Source organism: Amphibalanus amphitrite, unplaced genomic scaffold (genome assembly GCF_019059575.1).
Source record: "Amphibalanus amphitrite isolate SeventyFive unplaced genomic scaffold, NRLGWU_Aamphi_draft 000395F_arrow, whole genome shotgun sequence".
Lineage (NCBI taxonomy): Eukaryota > Metazoa > Arthropoda > Thecostraca > Balanomorpha > Balanidae > Amphibalanus > Amphibalanus amphitrite.
The window spans coordinates 434,998-452,782 of NW_024881889.1; the positions used below are offsets into that span (position 1 = coordinate 434,998).

The 17,785-nt window shown below is 51.3% G+C and overlaps 2 protein-coding genes across 3 annotated transcripts in view; one reads left to right on the top strand and one right to left on the bottom strand.

The window, feature by feature from the left end:
* Positions 1–3,755, top strand: part of LOC122390407 (protein ILRUN-like) — a 30,031-nt gene extending 26,276 nt beyond the window's left edge. For both annotated transcript variants that reach the window (XM_043383315.1, XM_043383314.1), the window contains exon 6: positions 3,155–3,755. In XM_043383315.1, coding sequence (XP_043239250.1) covers positions 3,155–3,190 — 36 coding nt within the window. In that variant the 3' untranslated portion in view covers positions 3,191–3,755. The remainder of the gene's footprint in view (positions 1–3,154) is intronic.
* Positions 3,756–3,976: 221 nt separating this feature from the next.
* LOC122390406 (LON peptidase N-terminal domain and RING finger protein 3-like) overlaps positions 3,977–17,785 on the bottom strand; it is a 49,043-nt gene continuing 35,234 nt past the window's right edge. The window contains exons 6-11 of the mRNA XM_043383313.1: positions 13,651–13,756; positions 11,830–12,026; positions 9,370–9,668; positions 8,100–8,284; positions 7,144–7,349; positions 3,977–4,484 (exon numbers count right to left, since the gene is read on the bottom strand). Of these exons, the coding sequence (XP_043239248.1) occupies positions 4,389–4,484; positions 7,144–7,349; positions 8,100–8,284; positions 9,370–9,668; positions 11,830–12,026; positions 13,651–13,756 (1,089 nt within the window). The 3' untranslated portion in view covers positions 3,977–4,388. The remainder of the gene's footprint in view (positions 4,485–7,143; positions 7,350–8,099; positions 8,285–9,369; positions 9,669–11,829; positions 12,027–13,650; positions 13,757–17,785) is intronic.

A 17,785-nucleotide genomic window follows, 5' to 3' on the forward strand; every position in this document is an offset into this window, starting at 1 on the left:
GGGCCCTTGAGGCCATCTGACTCTGAGGGCCCATTGACACCATCTGAGGGCCCATTGACACCATCTGAGGGCCCTTTGACACCAGATGAGGCCCTTTGACGCTAATTGAGGACCCTTTGAGGCCATCTGAGGGCCCTTTGACACCAGATGAGGGCCATTTGACGCTAACTGATGGCCCTAGAGACCATCCGAGGACCCTGTCACGCCATCCGAGGGCCCTTTGAGGCCTTTTGAGGGCCATTGCAATTTCACCACAATAATCCTGGCTGCGCTACTGGGCATTTTATGGACTCATGAGACTGCTGGGGAACGAGATGGGCCCTCCCGGTCTTTTCAAACTTTATTTCATCTCATTTTTACACGGTCTTCGGCGGTCTATTGATTAGGGGCCCCCGACTCGAATGGAATGGGGGGGGGGCACGGGCCCGTGTGCCCCCCCCCCCCCTTGTGTGCGCCCTTGGGAGTGAAAACATGAGAATGATAAAGAAATGTTATCATCTCATTGTACTCATTGGAATCCATTGATACAAGAACAGAGAACTTGAATTCGCAGATGATATTGGTTATGAGCAGGGGCGGCGCCACGGGTTTTCGATAGGGGGGGACGGGGACCGAAAATCGAAAATCCCAAAAGTAGATACTGATCGTGTATGCAAAAAAAGATCGATCACCTTTTCAAGCATCCTTCCCTCTAAATCAAAATTTGCAGTCTTGCCAACTCAAAGCTGGTTTCCTACAAGCTGCGAATTGCTTAGGCATAAGTAGCAGTGCCAGCTATTCTTACATTTCGTACTTTCAAATTTTCGATCTTACGTCTGGTCAGCTTCAGGGCTTCACCATCATATACATAGTCATGGAGGAAAAGTGGGAATGTCTTCTGCTCTGACAAGTGCGCCAAAACTGCAATATAATTTCAGAATCATGACATCACCACCTGATCCATATGCAACGGGCAGGGTGCAGCTAATGGCTAGCCGTCAGTGGTCATGTCATCGGTGGTCACTCAAAAGGCCATGCTAGGTCATGGAAGGTCACCAACCGTTATTAGATCACACTTTCTGATGGATTTTACTTGCCAAGAGCTTCGCGGGAAAAACGAGCGCATGCACCGTTGAAAAAATTGAGTGAAAGGGTCTCAGGTCCGGCGACCTCTGCAGGTGAAATGCCCCAGGGTAGGATTCCGGTCCTTGTTGATTAACTTCGTCAAAAATGGCAGTAGAGCTGTGATGTCGGCACCATTGTGTTCGTCATGATCGAGCTGGCACGACCTGCATCGTTCTCATATTCACCCTCCAATCGTAACAACTACAGCAGGGATTGGCAAATGGCGGGGCACCCCCTTTGGGAGGTAATGAAGGTCTCTGGAAACCTCATCCCACATCTCTTAAGCATTAGTGGCTCTCCTTATGGAACAGGTTTCTTGACTGGTCTGTTTCACCCCAGAATTCAAAGACTAGTCAAGGTAAAACCGAGCGCACCACAGTGAGCACAATTTGATAAGCTGGTGTATCTCAATTTTCATGTAGAACCTTTCACGTATCACGGACCTAAAACCCTTTCGTGCACTCATGCAAAAGCAACTGCCATGTTTCAACAGCTGGTAATGGCATTTTCACAGCCGCTGACGTAAGAAGGGGAGGGATGGGGGGCTCGATTAGACCCCCAGCCGTTCGGCCGCCGACCGAACTTAGTTTTGCAGAAAAAAAAACGAGTGCTATCGAACCCCTTGACGAGAGGGAGCCGATGCTATATCCAATTATAAGGTCTTGGGCTACTGCGTGCTTTTTTGGTCCTGCCTGTGATCTATCCGAACACTTCTCCCCACAAGTGCTGGGGTTAAATGGCATAGATTTCAAATGGTTCCTGTGGTAGAACTGCCATGCTTGAATTTGACTCATTAGGAATGGAAAATTTTCATATAGTAACGGAAATCAATGGAATTTCAGCTTGGTTTTATCGGCAATGGGGCCTGGCAGTGGGGTGGGGAGGTAATAAGTAATAACCCTGCCTGGCGCCCCAAAAAGGGGGCACGATCCCCGAGGCCCTGCCGATCACCTTATAACTACAGACATCACAGCTCCACACCTTTTGCAGATGGCCAGGACCCCTGCGATGCATTCCAACAGCAATCTTTATTCAGAACCTGCCTTGATTAACCAACGATGCATTAAATGCCACGGATAGCTCTATAATGCATTATTATCAACTATTGAACGGGCCTCGCCGATAGGGGGGTACTGTACCCCCCTAACTTTCGATAGCGGGGGACCTGTCCCCCCCGTCCCCCCCGGTGGCGCCGCCCATGGTTATGAGTTACGAGCCTTTCCTTTTTCACGGCAGATTCACTCATCGAAAAAAGAATCACGTGTTTCACTACGATACCTCCGCTCAGGAGAAGCGGTCAAAAACGCATATCTGCAAAGTTCGTCGAATGAACATAATTGAGAATCGCTCCACCACGACAAAAACGCACAACTACGTTGCTCGTTCACTGTTTACCAAGCCAAAAACGCGTATCTACACAGATATGCGTTTTTGTCTTGGAATGCCAAGACATTATTGCACATGGAGACCAACAATACGCATATCTGCAACAGATATGCGTTTTTGTTTTGGAAGGAGGATTATTTAATCCAGACGATTGCCAGCAGGGAGTAGATATGTAAAAGTTATGTGTTTTTGCCTCTGTGGATGCCTGCCTAATTGTGTTGTGTGTGCTTTTTCCAAACTTATATATGAAATATTTTAGTTATTAAATGACGTATAGACTTCAATATTGATATGAGCATGTCAATGTGTAGCTCATAGAGAGGAATAGGAATCGAATAGTATAAAAAACCAAATTTTGCCAAAATTGTTAGTTATGCGTTTTTGACTTTGAACGGCAGTAAGATTTAAGATGATTTAGTTCTCGCTTCATTTGATTTTGGGAGTGTTGCTCTTTCACTTGCTTGCCTTAGTGACACATAGTATCAACATACAGTGGTTTTATCGAGTTCCTTCCGTGTCGCTTCATCACGCGATATAATGCCTGGACATCTTTCCATTGCCTTCTTCAACTTTTCACCCAGAACCGTTCCATTCACCTAGATGAGCTGCGATCCCCGTCAATGCGTGTTTTCACCTCACGTGTCGCCCTCCCTCTGCCCTGCAGTGTGAACTTCCAAACACTGACGCGGAGATGGACTGAGAGGCGCCGGCTCCCGTCCGTGCTCGCCTGCTCCGGCTCCGGCTCCGGCCGCTCCGGGACGCGCCCCGACCAGCCGCGGCTCCCGCGCCGCTCCCCGGTATCCGAGGGTCCCGGGGCCGCCCCCACAGGCCGGTCGGCGCCGCGCTGAACTCCGTCCGAGCACTGACACTCGTCGGGACGGTGTGGGCCTCACGCACCACGAGCGGACCCGCGCGGCCGTGCCACAGCGCCGCCGCCGCGCGACCCTATTTTTTACATTGAAATGCGATTGTGCTTGGCTTCTGAGACAGCGTTCGAGGAGCGCTATATCAGACAAATCTTTTAGTGTCGTGCGGGGTTTTTGCTGGATTGTATCTCTAGTGCTGCGCTCGTCTTTTGAACGCATCACCTGGTGAGAAAATGGGGATAAAGGGACATGATATCTGTGTATGCTATAGAATATGCTGTTATTGATCTTTCCACGCCCATCAAACGTAATAGCACTGTAATTCTGGACTTTGGTAGACTGACTGAATCGTTATATTGGGCGCCAAGTACTTGTATTGAATACAGTGAACTGTATGCAGCGTGTATTTCTTTCCGAACGTCTCGTGAGTCGAGTGTGCAGTGTCGAGCTTCATCACAGGCACAGATGACAAGTCTAGTGTCTATTGTTTTTGTCGAGCTTTATCACAAGCGCAGTCATCTGAGTGTTGGAGACACTGCCATCGGGAGTGCACCTTGCTGTGAAATCGCGAGATTCAGATGCTTTCAGTGGAGTCGCGCCGAACTTCATAGAGGCTGGGCCGTGTCAAAAACAAATTATATTTGTTCACAAATATGAGGACAAGTAGCGAGTCATGAGACGTCCCGCGAATCCTAGAGTTGCCATACAAACACATACAACACATGAATGAAAGGAAGGCGAGCTCACGAAGCTCGGAAACACAGCTCAGCTGTCACGCACTATCAACCTGACAAACGAGTACATTATTTGTAGATCGCGCCAATACGCACTGGCGTATTCGCGTCTGGAGAGGACCTCACTCGGGTCCGGGGGGCGCCGGCGCGTCATCCGCACCAGGCGGCAGGACATCGATCACAGTGGGCTCGCGCGTACGGGTCATGGCGAGCGGCGGCATAGGTGGCGCTGCTGTCGCTCGATATTATAGAGGTCGCCCCGGAGGTCATCTGCGACTCCGAGGGCGTCGGCTGGCAGTCAGGCTGGGTTGGCCGGCGGCTGGGCGAGGCGATTCAGGACGCTGCCGATCACCCGCAGCCGCCGCTTCAGCGATGCGATGCTCAGAATATCCAGCTGTCGGCACAGAGGGACGAACGGATGGTCAGACTACGTTAGTTAAAAAAACGCTTGCATTTATAAGTTCCATTACGTCGAAAATTTCCACTGAACGTCTTTCCTTTGACGACAAAATTACAAGTGCGATTTTAATCTCCCATTGCGCAACGACGTCTTTCAGACAACAGAATCCCTAATGTTCGAACTGAAACATTCATAACCCGAACTAAATCATTCCTGACGCTTGATCATATATCTTGAGCGTAAGTGGAGATTATTCAAAGTTATGCGCCATCCATGACAGGATGTCGCATTAGCTTCTCTGGCAGCATTGCTCCCAACACGTGATTCACATTTAGTGCACGTAAAACTCGCCTCACACAGAATTCGTTAATGCCATTAGCATACATCTTCCGACCTCTAAAGTGGAATATCCGTCTGGGGCCGCATTTCGTACGCCCCGAGTATGTCTTAACATCAAATGACCTCAGCTATTGGCAGCTATAAATTTTGGAGTGCATTTGATCCAGCATGACAGAATGCAATTCACGGTAATAGACGTGACTCAGTCACGAGATTGATATGGCATATCAGCGGCATAGCATGTCTGCAATCTGGCATTTGGAATCCATTCAGTAAATGTTCCTAAACGTTCTATTAGCGGACAATATACGATGTGCAGTATCATGCCAAGCAACGGCTGCTTCGAACAGATCCGCATTGCTACGCACGGCGCATGCAATGTATTTTTTACTCCCTTGGGGGTCCTCATGACTGATAGCATGACATGTAAATGATGCCCATCGCTAGCTTATAAGGCCCCATTTATCATGAGTGAAAGGCCAAAATTTAGAAGGGATTTGCTTTCTTTGATGTCTGTGCATCAAAGCGAGACATGGCAAAGCGGGTTTCCAAAACAAGTGAAAATTAGCTGCATTTTTCAGCCCGGAAGCTGACAATGATTGACGTAACTTTCAACAGTGTCAAAATTGGTCATTGGCCAATAAGAGCGACATTTTCACTGGGCCACCGATGAACAGGTATGTGCCGAGAGTACCCTTTTACCGGGGAACCCGGGTGACCAAGACCATTGCTATAAATGTAGCCGCTGACGGGAAGGGACTGAATTTGGTATCACCAACGCCAGCAATGTTATTGTTGAGCCAACAGTCGACAAAATGGGGGTGAGAGTAAATAGGTACTCTGCACTGAGTGCACAACACAATAGGACCGACGCAATGTCAGATATTGGGGACGGAGCAGCCCGCTGAAATGTCGGGCCCTGAGCAGAATAAAACAGAACGGAACACAGCCTTTTTTAAGGACTGACTGAGAATAAACAATAAAACAATGGAGCAGGTGTTCCATCAAAAATACCCTGACTATTATATAATCTATTCAATGTCGCCGTTAGAATAACAAGAAACATGTCGACTGAATGAATAACGGATTTTACAGAATGCTGCATTCTTTAAAAATGACTTGAAAATACATGTTAACCGGTGTCGATACTGAGAAGACTAATGCAGTGCCTAATTTCTGCTCAACCCGTTAAAAAGCCTAACTCAAAATTCATTATACAAGACAATCATAGCTCAGGTAGAGGTTAACTAAGAAAAAGTATCCATGACACAGGTCTAGGGATTGTTCCAGCAATACCCTACAAGACTCAAAAGTCATTACTTTGCGTGTTTTCCGCATCACAACACCAAGAGCCAACCCATTAACCCCTTCATTCCAATTCAGACTCAAATGCTTCGGTTTTCTAATTGATTTCCGAACTTGGTCCCTCGCCCACAAAACGTACAGTCTGAATGTAGCCAACACGATGCTGATAACTTTCCTAAATGATTCGACACACCGCAGGATGTTCTACCGCTACCGAAACACGAACCAGCTATCAGGCGACGGCCAACGGCATGCGAATGGTCACTGGGAACACCATCAAACAGCACCGTAATTAAATCGATGCCCTCTCCGTCAACTAAGCCTTAGACACAAAACAACCCACACGGCCACTGTTATTGGCCCCGCTACAAGCTGACGACCATCTGTTTGTAGAAATTTTGCCCAAAAACGACAGCTTCCGTGGTCCGCGTTGCACGGTTTCGCTGCTCTGAGTCTGATAATACACTGCGTGTCTCAACAAATAAGCAAAGCAACTAAAATAAGCATCAGAGCCATGCGACGGTTCCCAAGCTGCTGCGATATCAGTCATTCACATCAGAGTCGTCCCTAAAGGTCGTGTATGTACATTGGCACAGAGCGGCCTCGGTAGCTAACGACACTGGTGTCGGGTGGCAGAGTCACGTTTTAGCGGCTCGGCAACGCGAGAATGGTGGCATGAATGCCAAGGTTGGCACGGCGACAGTAAACGAAGCCGACGAGGAAAATTAGGATGTGTTAGGAGGTGTTCGGATGTGGATACAAGTAAGACACCTGAGTACAGGAAAGAGAAAGCAAAACATAGAGGAATTCATGCATACTTGAGCAGCTGTTTTGTTCTCCGGAAACTAAAAATACCGATTCTGCTAAATAATGGTATCAAAACTGCATGACGGAAAAGGTACATACATACAGGCGTTGGGAAGGGCTGCAGTGCGAATTAAGCGGTGTCTGCAGCGCCCACTGACATCCCTCTGCATCAATCCCATCCCCCGAGTCTCCTATTTCTCACCTGCACCGATCTGCGCAAGGGCAGGATGGCCAGCGCCCACCAGAGCCAGGAGGGGCCGGACGGCAGCGTCCAGTAGCTCGTCTCCACGGCCGGCATTGGCCCGTAGAACTGGATCACCCGGTCACGCTTCTCCAGCTGGCCGCGGAAGTGCTCCGTCCACCAACGCTCCACCTGCGCGTGGACGCTGTCGTGCAGCGTTTGGAGCTCTGCGGATGGGCAGATATCTTTAGTGAAAAGAACGCATAGCGCGGCACAAGAGGCAAGGCACGATTGGGAACAGAGTGGCAAGGAGTGATACGACAGGTTATGTATCGTAAGGCAAGGCACGAACATTCATAACGACGCAAAGGACCGGAAAAGGATCATAACACAAAGAAAAATCAGAACTGGAACGCACGAGTAAACATCTCGTGCGTCCCTCCCGTGATGATAACACACCCACACGCTTCGTCGGGTCGATCGCTCGGCAGGCGATTGGACAGATGAGCCGATATCAGGTAAGGACAGAGCACCCGGATTTCTCCTCAACCGTCGGTAGACTGTTATTACTAACAGATCCGGCATCCTTCGCGTTTGACTGAGAGGCGTGCGGCGTATTCATTGTGCGCGCATATTCCGGGTAGTCGTGGTTCCGGGAGACACCGTTCCGCGGATCACTGACGAACCCCAGAGACGAGCCTACCTATTGATCCAGCTATCGAGACTTTGTCGACAGCAAGGTATAAAAAGAGTCAGGTTAACGTCAGCGCTGCTTAGTGCTTATCCCTCTGCACTTATCCCTGCCCCCACGGCTCTCGCGCCTGAGACCGCCCCTGTGCTGACCCTGCCTCCCCCCCAGCTCGCACCTGAGACCGCCTCTGTGATGTACCAGCCCCCACCCACCCTCATCCCTTCCACCGCCCCTGTGCTGACCCTGCCCCACCCGCTCCCACCCCTGACGCCGCCCCTGCACTGACCTTGCATGCCCTCCGGCGGCACCGTCTGGTCGGTGAGGAACTCGACACGGGCAGTGGCGTAGCCGTCGCGCTGTCCCTTCTCCAGACAGCGGAAGCGGCGCGATCCGATGGTGTCGACGACGCACCGTCCGTCGGGAAAGTAGCGCAGGTCCCGGATCTCCAGCATAACGCCGATGTCGACGAACCTGGCGCGGGCACAGACCGGGGACGCCGTCAGAGAGACGATCCTGGCGCAGGGCAAACTCGTCAGACGAGCGCTTCTGTCACACCGTGATAAGTGTTACTGAGTTATGTGAGTAAGTGGATGTGAGAAAAAGGATAAAATGATGGACCCGAATCCAATCTCATGTGAATAATCAGCTGACTGTCACAGCCCTACAACCTTTTTTTGCCAATTTTAAATGCATAAAAATGTAAGAATGTCTAAACTGAATGCAGAAAACAGATGGCCTAGCGCCATGCTTCATAAAAATGATAAATCAAGCCAAATTATCCATAATCGAAGAATAAATCATTCGCGGTGTCTTTCAATCACGTATCACCACATGGATTATACAAATACGCCAAATAGCGTGTATGGTGGATATGTGCGATCACCTCTCTGATAGTAACCAACCGCATGTTCCTTTCAGTAATGGTAAAAAATAAATCATCTTTATGATCACTGAAAGTAACAGACATTGTGTTTATACAAGTGATTTCACAAATATGCATGCTCTTTACATTTGCCAGCGGCATGAGCGGCGTGGAACTGACCATACCAAGCATAATTTTGATTTGGTGTGTGATAGCCTTCAGAAGATACACAGCATATGGCCAGCATCCATCATCTTAGAACATATTGCTTCTATCTAGATCAGGATACGACCGTATATGAAATTCTAATACGGACATAAGTCACGACAAACTTAGATGTCGCATTTGGAAATGCAGGAAAATGTGGACGGTTATATTAACAAAGTTATTTACCAGAAGTATGGATAGCAAAGGGCCGACCGGTCTAATAATCACCACCTGACAGAGTGCACACGGTGTAGTGTCGGATGGACTACGTCTTTTCATCTCCATGGCAAATGGCCCGCTCTCTCCCCAGTAATCCACCTCCCCCATCCCCCCCCCGGTCGTTACAGGTCCCCTCCCCCTCACCCCCCTCCTCACCCCCCCCCCCCGACCGGTTCCTGTCCCCAGTACCCTCTGCCCCTCCCCTCCCCAGCCCCCCCCCCCCACTCTGCCACCGAAGACAGACTACCCCTCCCCCTCCCTCACTTACCCTCCGGTGCTGGTCTCGTTGGGCAGACACATGCCGAACTCTCTGGTGCCGCTCTCCATACATCTGCGCACCATCAGCCGGTAGCGCGGCTCGAACACGTGCAGGGGACACGGCAGCGTCGGGAAGGCCAGGTTGCACACGAAGATGGGGATCTCGTGGTGGTGGTCGTGGCCGGCCAGTGAGTCGGCGAGCAGCTCGGCGTCGTGCGTCCGCCGTCGCTCGGCCGTGGCCGCCGGCAGGTACGTCTCCATGGCGTGCTGCAGGAACGTCGTGGTGGCCCGGCCGCGGTCGGCCAGAAACTGGGGAGGCCCGCGACACATGGCGTCAGTCTCAGCGGACTGACTTCAGCCCGGGCTGAATTTCAGTCACAGTGGACGATAACTTCAGCAGTCTCCAGGCACAAATCTCTCTCCTAACCACCAAACGCCCGCTGCGCTATTACGCCGTCCACATTCCCACAGCTACCACAATATACTGAGCAGCTGTGGCGAATAGCGACGAGCGCACGGCGCAGCGCGCTGAGTACGTTACATAACCGGTCACGCCACGGCCGACGACCACGACCGCGGCCGGTCTCACTTATGCAACGGTTCACAGAGTACTGCCGACCGCTTAACATAAATGCGGACGGCGGTGTGAATCACGCTTTGTTTAACCCTCGCCCTGGCAGGGCATTTTTCATAACACGGCCTGGCAGGGGGGGGGTCGATGCGACCCCCCCTCGCGATTGGCTCCTATGGCACCTAGAAACACCAAATTTGGTAGGTAGGTGGGCCCCCTGGAGTTCTCGCCCCTGTGTAAATTTGGTTGCTCTAGGTCAATATTTAAGGGGGTTTTGGGGGGTATAAATGCAAAAATTTCGCTAAAAACAGGTCAAAAGTTTTTCGCTTATAACTTTTGATCTAATTAAGATAGAGCAAAAAGAAAAGCACCAGTGAACTCAGCACGTCAAAGCGCGTCGAATGATATACTTTTTAGCGTGCTTAAGTGTACTTAAAGTTTTTCTTAAATTTTAAGTAAACTTAAATTAATAAATTAAGTTAAAGTTAACCAAATTGCATCATATCGCATATCATTTGATTCGGCTGATCACCAGGAACACAATGATACCATTTTTTAAGCTCTAGCGTCATTATGTGCCAAGTTATTGGCAAAAACGTCATTTGACCTCAGTTGACCTCATTTGACCTGACCCATGGATAAGTACACCAAACAAAGAAGCACCAAGTGACCTGCTGTTAAGTACTGTGGTTTCAAAGCACAAAAGTGATAGAACGAAGCGGATATCTCCAGTATTTTCCGAATTTAGTATTTTCCCATAGGCTTAACATTACGACGTAATGACCTCTAACTGACCTCAGGTCAGTGACCTCAAAAAACCCGAACTATATGTTATACAACTCGGTGAACTTAGCACATCCTAAAAGTTTGAAGGAAATCAGTGCAAAACTGTGAGTTGGACAGGTGCAAAAAGAAAATTGAAATTTGACCATGACCTTGTACCGGTTTTTCTGACCTGGTGACCTGACCCAAGGTCACCCGGACCTGAAATTTTCAGGTCATATGTAAAAAGGTTGCCCCATAGGCTGTGCCAAATTTGGCGGCGCTGCGCGCCGCCGTTTTTACGCTATCTTCGAAAAACCTTAGGGGGGGGGGTCGCATCGACCCCCCCCCCCCTGCCAGGGCGAGGGTTAACACGGTCGGGACTAGACTGCGGACAGGGTAGGAGAGATAAGTGAGATGTTTGTTGAAAATGCATCTTCCTGTTGTGGAGCCAGCATGCGGAAACAGGAAGCATCCGTGGTTCTGAAAACGCTTCTTTGTAACAAGGCGTCTGAGTTTGAACGCTGGTTGCAGAGGATGATTTGTCGCACAGCCGGAGATTATAAATGGGACGTGTTGAATAAGCATAACTTCTACCACTGATACAACACCTGAGCGATGATGATCGTAATCAAAATTCATGGAGCATTTATAGTTGAAAGGCACATTGGTAAGGAGGAGCTGAGGTTGTCTGAGTCCCTTAATGGGTAAATATTAGCCTGCCAGTGCCGGATGTACTTGTATGCATAAACCATTCCAACGGACAGCAGGCAAACGGCTGCTTGGCAAGCCGATCACGCCCAAACGGTATACGATTATGTTCAATCATAGACCATAGAGGTCTATGGTTCAATGAAGGCACCGAGCAATTATTGCGCATTTATTTTTGCGCATGTCTTGTGCTGGGATTTCTAGGAGGTATTTGTGGGAATTTTACGAGTGGGAGTTCAAAATACGCATCAGCTGCCTTATTGTGTTATTTTTGGTGCCCCACGCCACTGAAAAGAAATATCGAACAAATTCAAACTCCGAGCGGGGACGAACTACCGACACAGCACACTCCACTGGGGGCAGCCAGCAGCCCTATCTGATCTCTCTCTCCCTCTCCGAGTCCCTATCTGCCGACTGGCCACCCACCTCGTCCAGGGCCATCTTGCAGAGTGGACAGGTGGGACTATGGTCCAGCCACCGGTCAATACACGGCCGACAGAAGGTGTGACCGCACGGAGTCGAGGCCGGCTGCCACAGCAGACGGAAGCACAGCGAACACTCCAAATCCTCCCGGCGCGCCTCGCCGTCCGCCACCGTACGCACAAACTGCTTCCCCTGCCGCGCTGTGGGCAGAGAAGGGCATATGTGATAGAGTGACGGACGGGTAGACAGAAAGTGGCATAAGTGGCAGACTGACTGAACGACACACCTTAGTGACAAACAGACAGAAGCGATGGACCGATAGACGTGCTAACGGACAAAGTGACAGGCACAGTGTACACGTGACAGATATGACAGGTGCGACAGACGCTCGTCCGTGACAGCCACACCACGCGCTGTCAGTTGACTCAGCTGTCAACGCGTCAGTTCTCGCAGAACTCCTGCAAGCATCTTATCTAAGACGTAAAAACTACCACCAACTGTCTAAGATATGATGTTCCCTTGCAGCACCATATGTGTATTTCCCAGTCTTCTTGCGTCATAGATTAAACCCTGACTTCCCCGTTTCCATAGTAGTATAAAAGCCCTGCCAATGTCGCAAGTTCATCAAACACCTGATGTAACCATGCCTCCCCCCGACACACACCCAGTTCCATGATTCCGATCGGTAATGTCTACCCCCCCCCCCCTCCCCGGTCTTGCAAGCCTGCCAGCGCGGGCTCAGTCCGTGTCACAAGTTTCGTGCAAGTGTACGTCAATATTGGCACTGTCACTGAACGCATATCAGTCGCGCCGCCGGACGTAAAGGCACATGTTGTCTGCGTTTCCAAGGAAACGGTGCTTCCCCGGGTGGGCTTACAATAATCGCTGAAACCTGAACATTGTGGTATATGAGCGGGGGGGGGGGGGGAGTCCGCAAAGTAAGATGTCTGGAGCTGGCTGATCTCCTGGTAACTATGGTTAGACCTATGATTAGGTAGAGGGGCATGAACAAAGGCGGTAGCAAAAAAATACGGCCACCAGGATGTGAAAGCGAACATTGGGCACAAATATAGCACATACACGTCATCTTCTCGCAGCTAATAACGCAGCGATAAACTAGGAAAAAACATCAAGAATTCGGTAAAATCGCTTTAAAAAGACGCACTAGGCACATTCTAGCACACAAAGCAAATAATCAACTCAATGTATGTTCGACCGACACCTTGCAAGAAAAGAAACTTATTTAGCAGACAAACAAGATCGACTTCATGCCCCTTCCTCTTCCGTCCTGGCAATAAACAAAGAGTTGAACGGCAGAGCTGAACGCATTTATGTAAAGGGAACAAGCGGGGAGAAACCCCTAAAAACACGCTTGTCAGCATTTGTGTGAGATCCCCACAAGGTCATCGCTGTGGGTCCCGTCGGCCTTGACATTTCCCATCGAGCGCAGCTGGACCGGTGACTCTTTTTGCGGGTCACCGTCATATTGCAGCGCAGGAATCTAGCTCGAGGCCACAGAAGAACGAAGCACCAGAAGGATGGGCCGGAAGGGGCGTACGTGCACTGGGGCGTACAAGAAGAAAGGGAGATGGGAAGGGAGGGAGAGAAAGGGGTAAAAAGGAGAGGAGAGGAGAGGAGAGGAGAGGAGAGGAGAGGAGAGGAGAGGAGAGGAGAGGAGAGGAGAGGAGAGGAGAGGAGAGGAGAGGAGAGGAGAGGAGAGGAGAGGAGAGGAGAGGAGAGGAAAGGAGAGGAGAGGAGAGGAGGGGAGAGGAGAGGAGAGGAGGGGAGAGGAGAGGAGAGGAGAGGAGGGGGTGGGGTACGTACCTCGCAGAGCTACCGCCGCGCTGTGGCACCGTTCGACGATACGGCGCAGTTTCTGGTCGGCGGAGAGGCCGACCCGGGTCGGCTCTGGCCGCGTGGTGGGCACATCCTGGTGAAGAGACACAGACCGGTGTCAATCTCAGGTCACGGCACAGTCACGTGTCGACACGTGAGGAGGCGATCACAGGCACAGGTCACGTGCTCACTCCCGTGCGCGGCACACCAATCAGACGCCTGTGGTTATATAAGAGCCATTCGTCACACGCCTCGCACACAGCTAAAGTACCGCGCGCAGTCACCACTCAAAGGAGGCTTCCAGAAGCCGGGCGAGGTCGGGCGGGGTGGTGACTGGTCAACCGGGACGTCAGCGTCGGCCGCCCGCGAACCAGCCCAGAAAAAAGGCCAAAAACGAACAGAGAACAGCGCACAAGAGACTGCTACAGCAGGAAAACAGAACGGTTTCGTGGCTGATCTATGGGAGGCATACAGCTTTCAACCTTCATGCTTCGTCACTTTCCCACTGGTTATATAATTGCTGATACCAAGATGATATACCATCGCTGATTCGCTTTTACCGGACGGATCCGTTCTCAGTACACCAATCCCCGACACGACATCCTTTTAACAGCGATAACCGTCCGGTGCAGTTCCGCGGAATTCGACGCACTGTCACCTGTCCTCAAAGGCAGGCCGCGCCTGGATTTATCCGTAACACGTAAACGCCGACAATGAGTCGAATGTGACATTGAGTCGAGGGTCATGAAAACCAACCCAACCGGAATCTATTTTTAGTAACCCGAATCATGATGCACGGCACAGACGGCTGTACAGGAGCGACCGCGCAGCGGAGTAGCGCTAAACCCATACAGCCAACTCGAGTTTTCTGGGTAAATCCGGTGACGCCGAAGCACGTAAAAGCTGGCTGCGCCACGGCCCTGCGCTGCGACCGTCGCTGCACGCCTCCGCCCCCTGGTCGGGCGGGTTGAAACGCGCAGTTCTGATGACACTGGGACTCCGCAGTCCGCACTCGCTCCGCACGCCTCTGCGCGCGGGCCTCACCGGGCTTCCATGAGTTATGGCATTGATCGGTATAATCTCTGTCTGCCAAGGTGCTGGCTGGGGTCGGTCGGCCAACGGGGCCGCCCATCGCGCCAGGCCGGCTCCAGATGCCAACGGATGACGACAGCACCAGTCCGGGGTCAGCCGGAAAAGCCTCGCGCCTCCGCAGCCCACGCCTTCAGCGAGGCGCCGCCTCCGACTCAAGCCCCGCCTCTGTCTCAGAGCCCGGGCCGACCGCTCAGCGCGACTCACAGGTCTGGAACCATCCAGACGGGGCTCACCCAGTGACGAATCTGCCCATCGGCTACGTGCGAAGCCCCACGCGCTTCACTGCCAATAATAGCTATCATGGGGGTTACCCATGGGCGGCGCGCCCGCCGCCGCAGCATATGTCGCCGATGCAGCTGCGTCGCAGGTGACGACCGTGCCTATTTACGTAATGCAGCGGCCGCCAGTCGCGCCACCGATTGGTGGTTACGTAACGCCGGCTGCGCCGGGGCCGGGCGGCGGCGCGGCGGCCCCTGGTCGACCGGGTGGCGGCGCAGCGTTATATAACGCGTGCGCGGCACCGGGCGAAAACAGCCCGGCCCACTGCACAACGCCCGGGGTACGGGTAAACAGTTCAGAGACGCGGCCTGCACGCGGGCCGCCCCAAACTGCTTCAATCCGGCTGTGTGCGAGCAAAAAGCGTACAGAGAGAACAAAGGAAATTGAAACATTGCTTTCTCGGAATTGCAACAGAGAAAAATAATGTAAAATGTTCCAGCACGTTTCATCTCATCAACAACTTGTCCACTTGAAACGAAACGAGGGTCAAATTGCATTGGACGATCGCATTTCCTCTTCCGTCTTCACACAAAAACATTAAAAAAGATTTATACCCAGCGACGGTCGTGCGTCGCGCTCCCAAGATGCAGTCATCCAGAACCGCAAGCCTTCCGCGGAAGAGCGATGAACCAAGTTTCATGAAGAGAAACGGCATCAGGCATGTCGCGTTACATAAGATAGGAAGAGAAATAAAATAGGAAGGCTCAACCATTATATAACGATGCATTTGGCGTCCACGTAAGCCGGACGTGACCGGGTATTTAGAAGCTACCCACATTTACATTATCACGGTCCGATGCACTCCAGGAAATCGTAAGGGCAGCGTCATCACTGAGCAGCTAGGCACGCCGACGAAACAAAGACAGAGAGGAGACATGAGTGGCGTTTCAGCTCAGCAGCGTTTCAGCATGCCAACTCCAAACAGAGCCACCAGTTGAGCAGGTGAGATGGACCCGGTCGGAAGTGCGGCAACAGGTCCACTAGCCCAGTCAGCCGGACACAGAAAAACCAGCCGGTTGTAACTCCGCTCCATCAGCACACAGATACTAAATAAGACGCACATCAGCTGGGTATCGCCAGTCGCCACTATCATATTCTGAGATAGCCTTACCCGTACCGACCGTCCAAACATTGCTAGTATCAGTATCACGTAGCTAAACAGTGCGTCACACATGTTCCAAGCTACTAACTGGTGGTTTGCGACGCGAAAATGTGATGCGTCTAGTTCAGGAGAGATATGAATAGGATCTAATTAGATTAAGTAACGCCCTTGTGAGGCCTGGAAAGGATAACTGCAGCTGGTCATTTGCTGATGGACTTTATACCAGAAGATGAACCGCTAAGCGTGTCTGTAGAAAATAAATCCGGGTACTTGGGTAAGATGCATATGATTTGCGACTAGTTAGATGGATGCAGTAGCAAGATGAAGCTTTCCTAGAATAGGGGCCTCCACGGAAGAGCACTTCTAATGAACGATTACGTAACTAAAATTGCGCGATATGCTGCAGTCAGAGATTTATTAGCGATACACGATACTCACCCTTATATCAGAGTACTAATTGGGCACGGTGAGCACTGAGTAGGCATGCTAATACGACTCAGACCGGCGCGTGCTTACATCTACTGGGTTATTTTTCAATTCCTGCAGCCACCGTCCATGCTGATGAAGTTTCGTGAGTGCAGGAACTCAAGGAAGGCTCAGTTCTATGTCTCAAGAGTAAACCCAACCACTGCGACTTGCGCATATGAAGCACCAGCATGACTGGTAAAAGCTGATAGCTAAGTGGCACAAGAGAGCAGAAGGAATGACATTGAAAGGCATCACGATGCAGAGACCATCCATGCCAACACGACTGACAACGACAGGTGTCCACTGCGTCTGATACTGTCCGTCGTTTGTCTAAACGGCGTCCCAGCAATGCGGCCAAATAAGGATCGGAACCCGATCAGCCGTCGTTGAGCCCTCAGCGATAGCACAAAGGCGTCAGTCAGACTCAAAACTCAGCCCGTCTTTAGCAGTGACATGCATGTGATAGTCTGCTTAGAGGCAGCTTCCGTGATAAACAACACTAACAAGGACGACAGTGGGAGCTCTCCTTTCCACAGTGGACGTGCATGTCTCCGACTTTCCCGCCCTGTTTCTTTCTGGAGCGGATGAAGCATGACATCTGCAGTCAACATGAAGTTACAGGCGACAAATTGGACCAGCCGTCACAACACCACGATTCTCTGTTGACACACAGCAACCGAATGTCATTCCAAGAACGATAGCAAAACACTTTTAATACACCTCATGAAAACACATGGGGACACACGAAAATACCTCGGAACACCTGGCCTGGCCGCACTGCCCTAAGTTCGTCTGTCGTCCCTGCCCCGGAACCTCCTCCCGTCACTCTCTCCGGCCTCCGACATCCGGCCCTCTGTCCTCCCCTGTCACACGGCGTGTTCCCCCGGTCCGGCTGACCCGTGTCACCAGCTCCGATGGGCCGATAAGCGCCATGAGCAGGTGTACAACCAGCGCTCCGCCGACGGGGGTCCATGCAGCAGGGCGTGAGAGCCGGCCAGTGCAGCACGAGCTGAGGCCCCCGCTCGGATTCCGTAACACCAGCAGCTCTGAAAGTCCCGCTCGTTCTGCCCCTCCCTAGTCCCTACCCACTTTGTGTTTCTTGTGGTGGGATTATGCAGACACACGATACAGCAGATCTGACCCTCACTACGCATGGGTTAGCACCGGAATTTTGAATGGTTT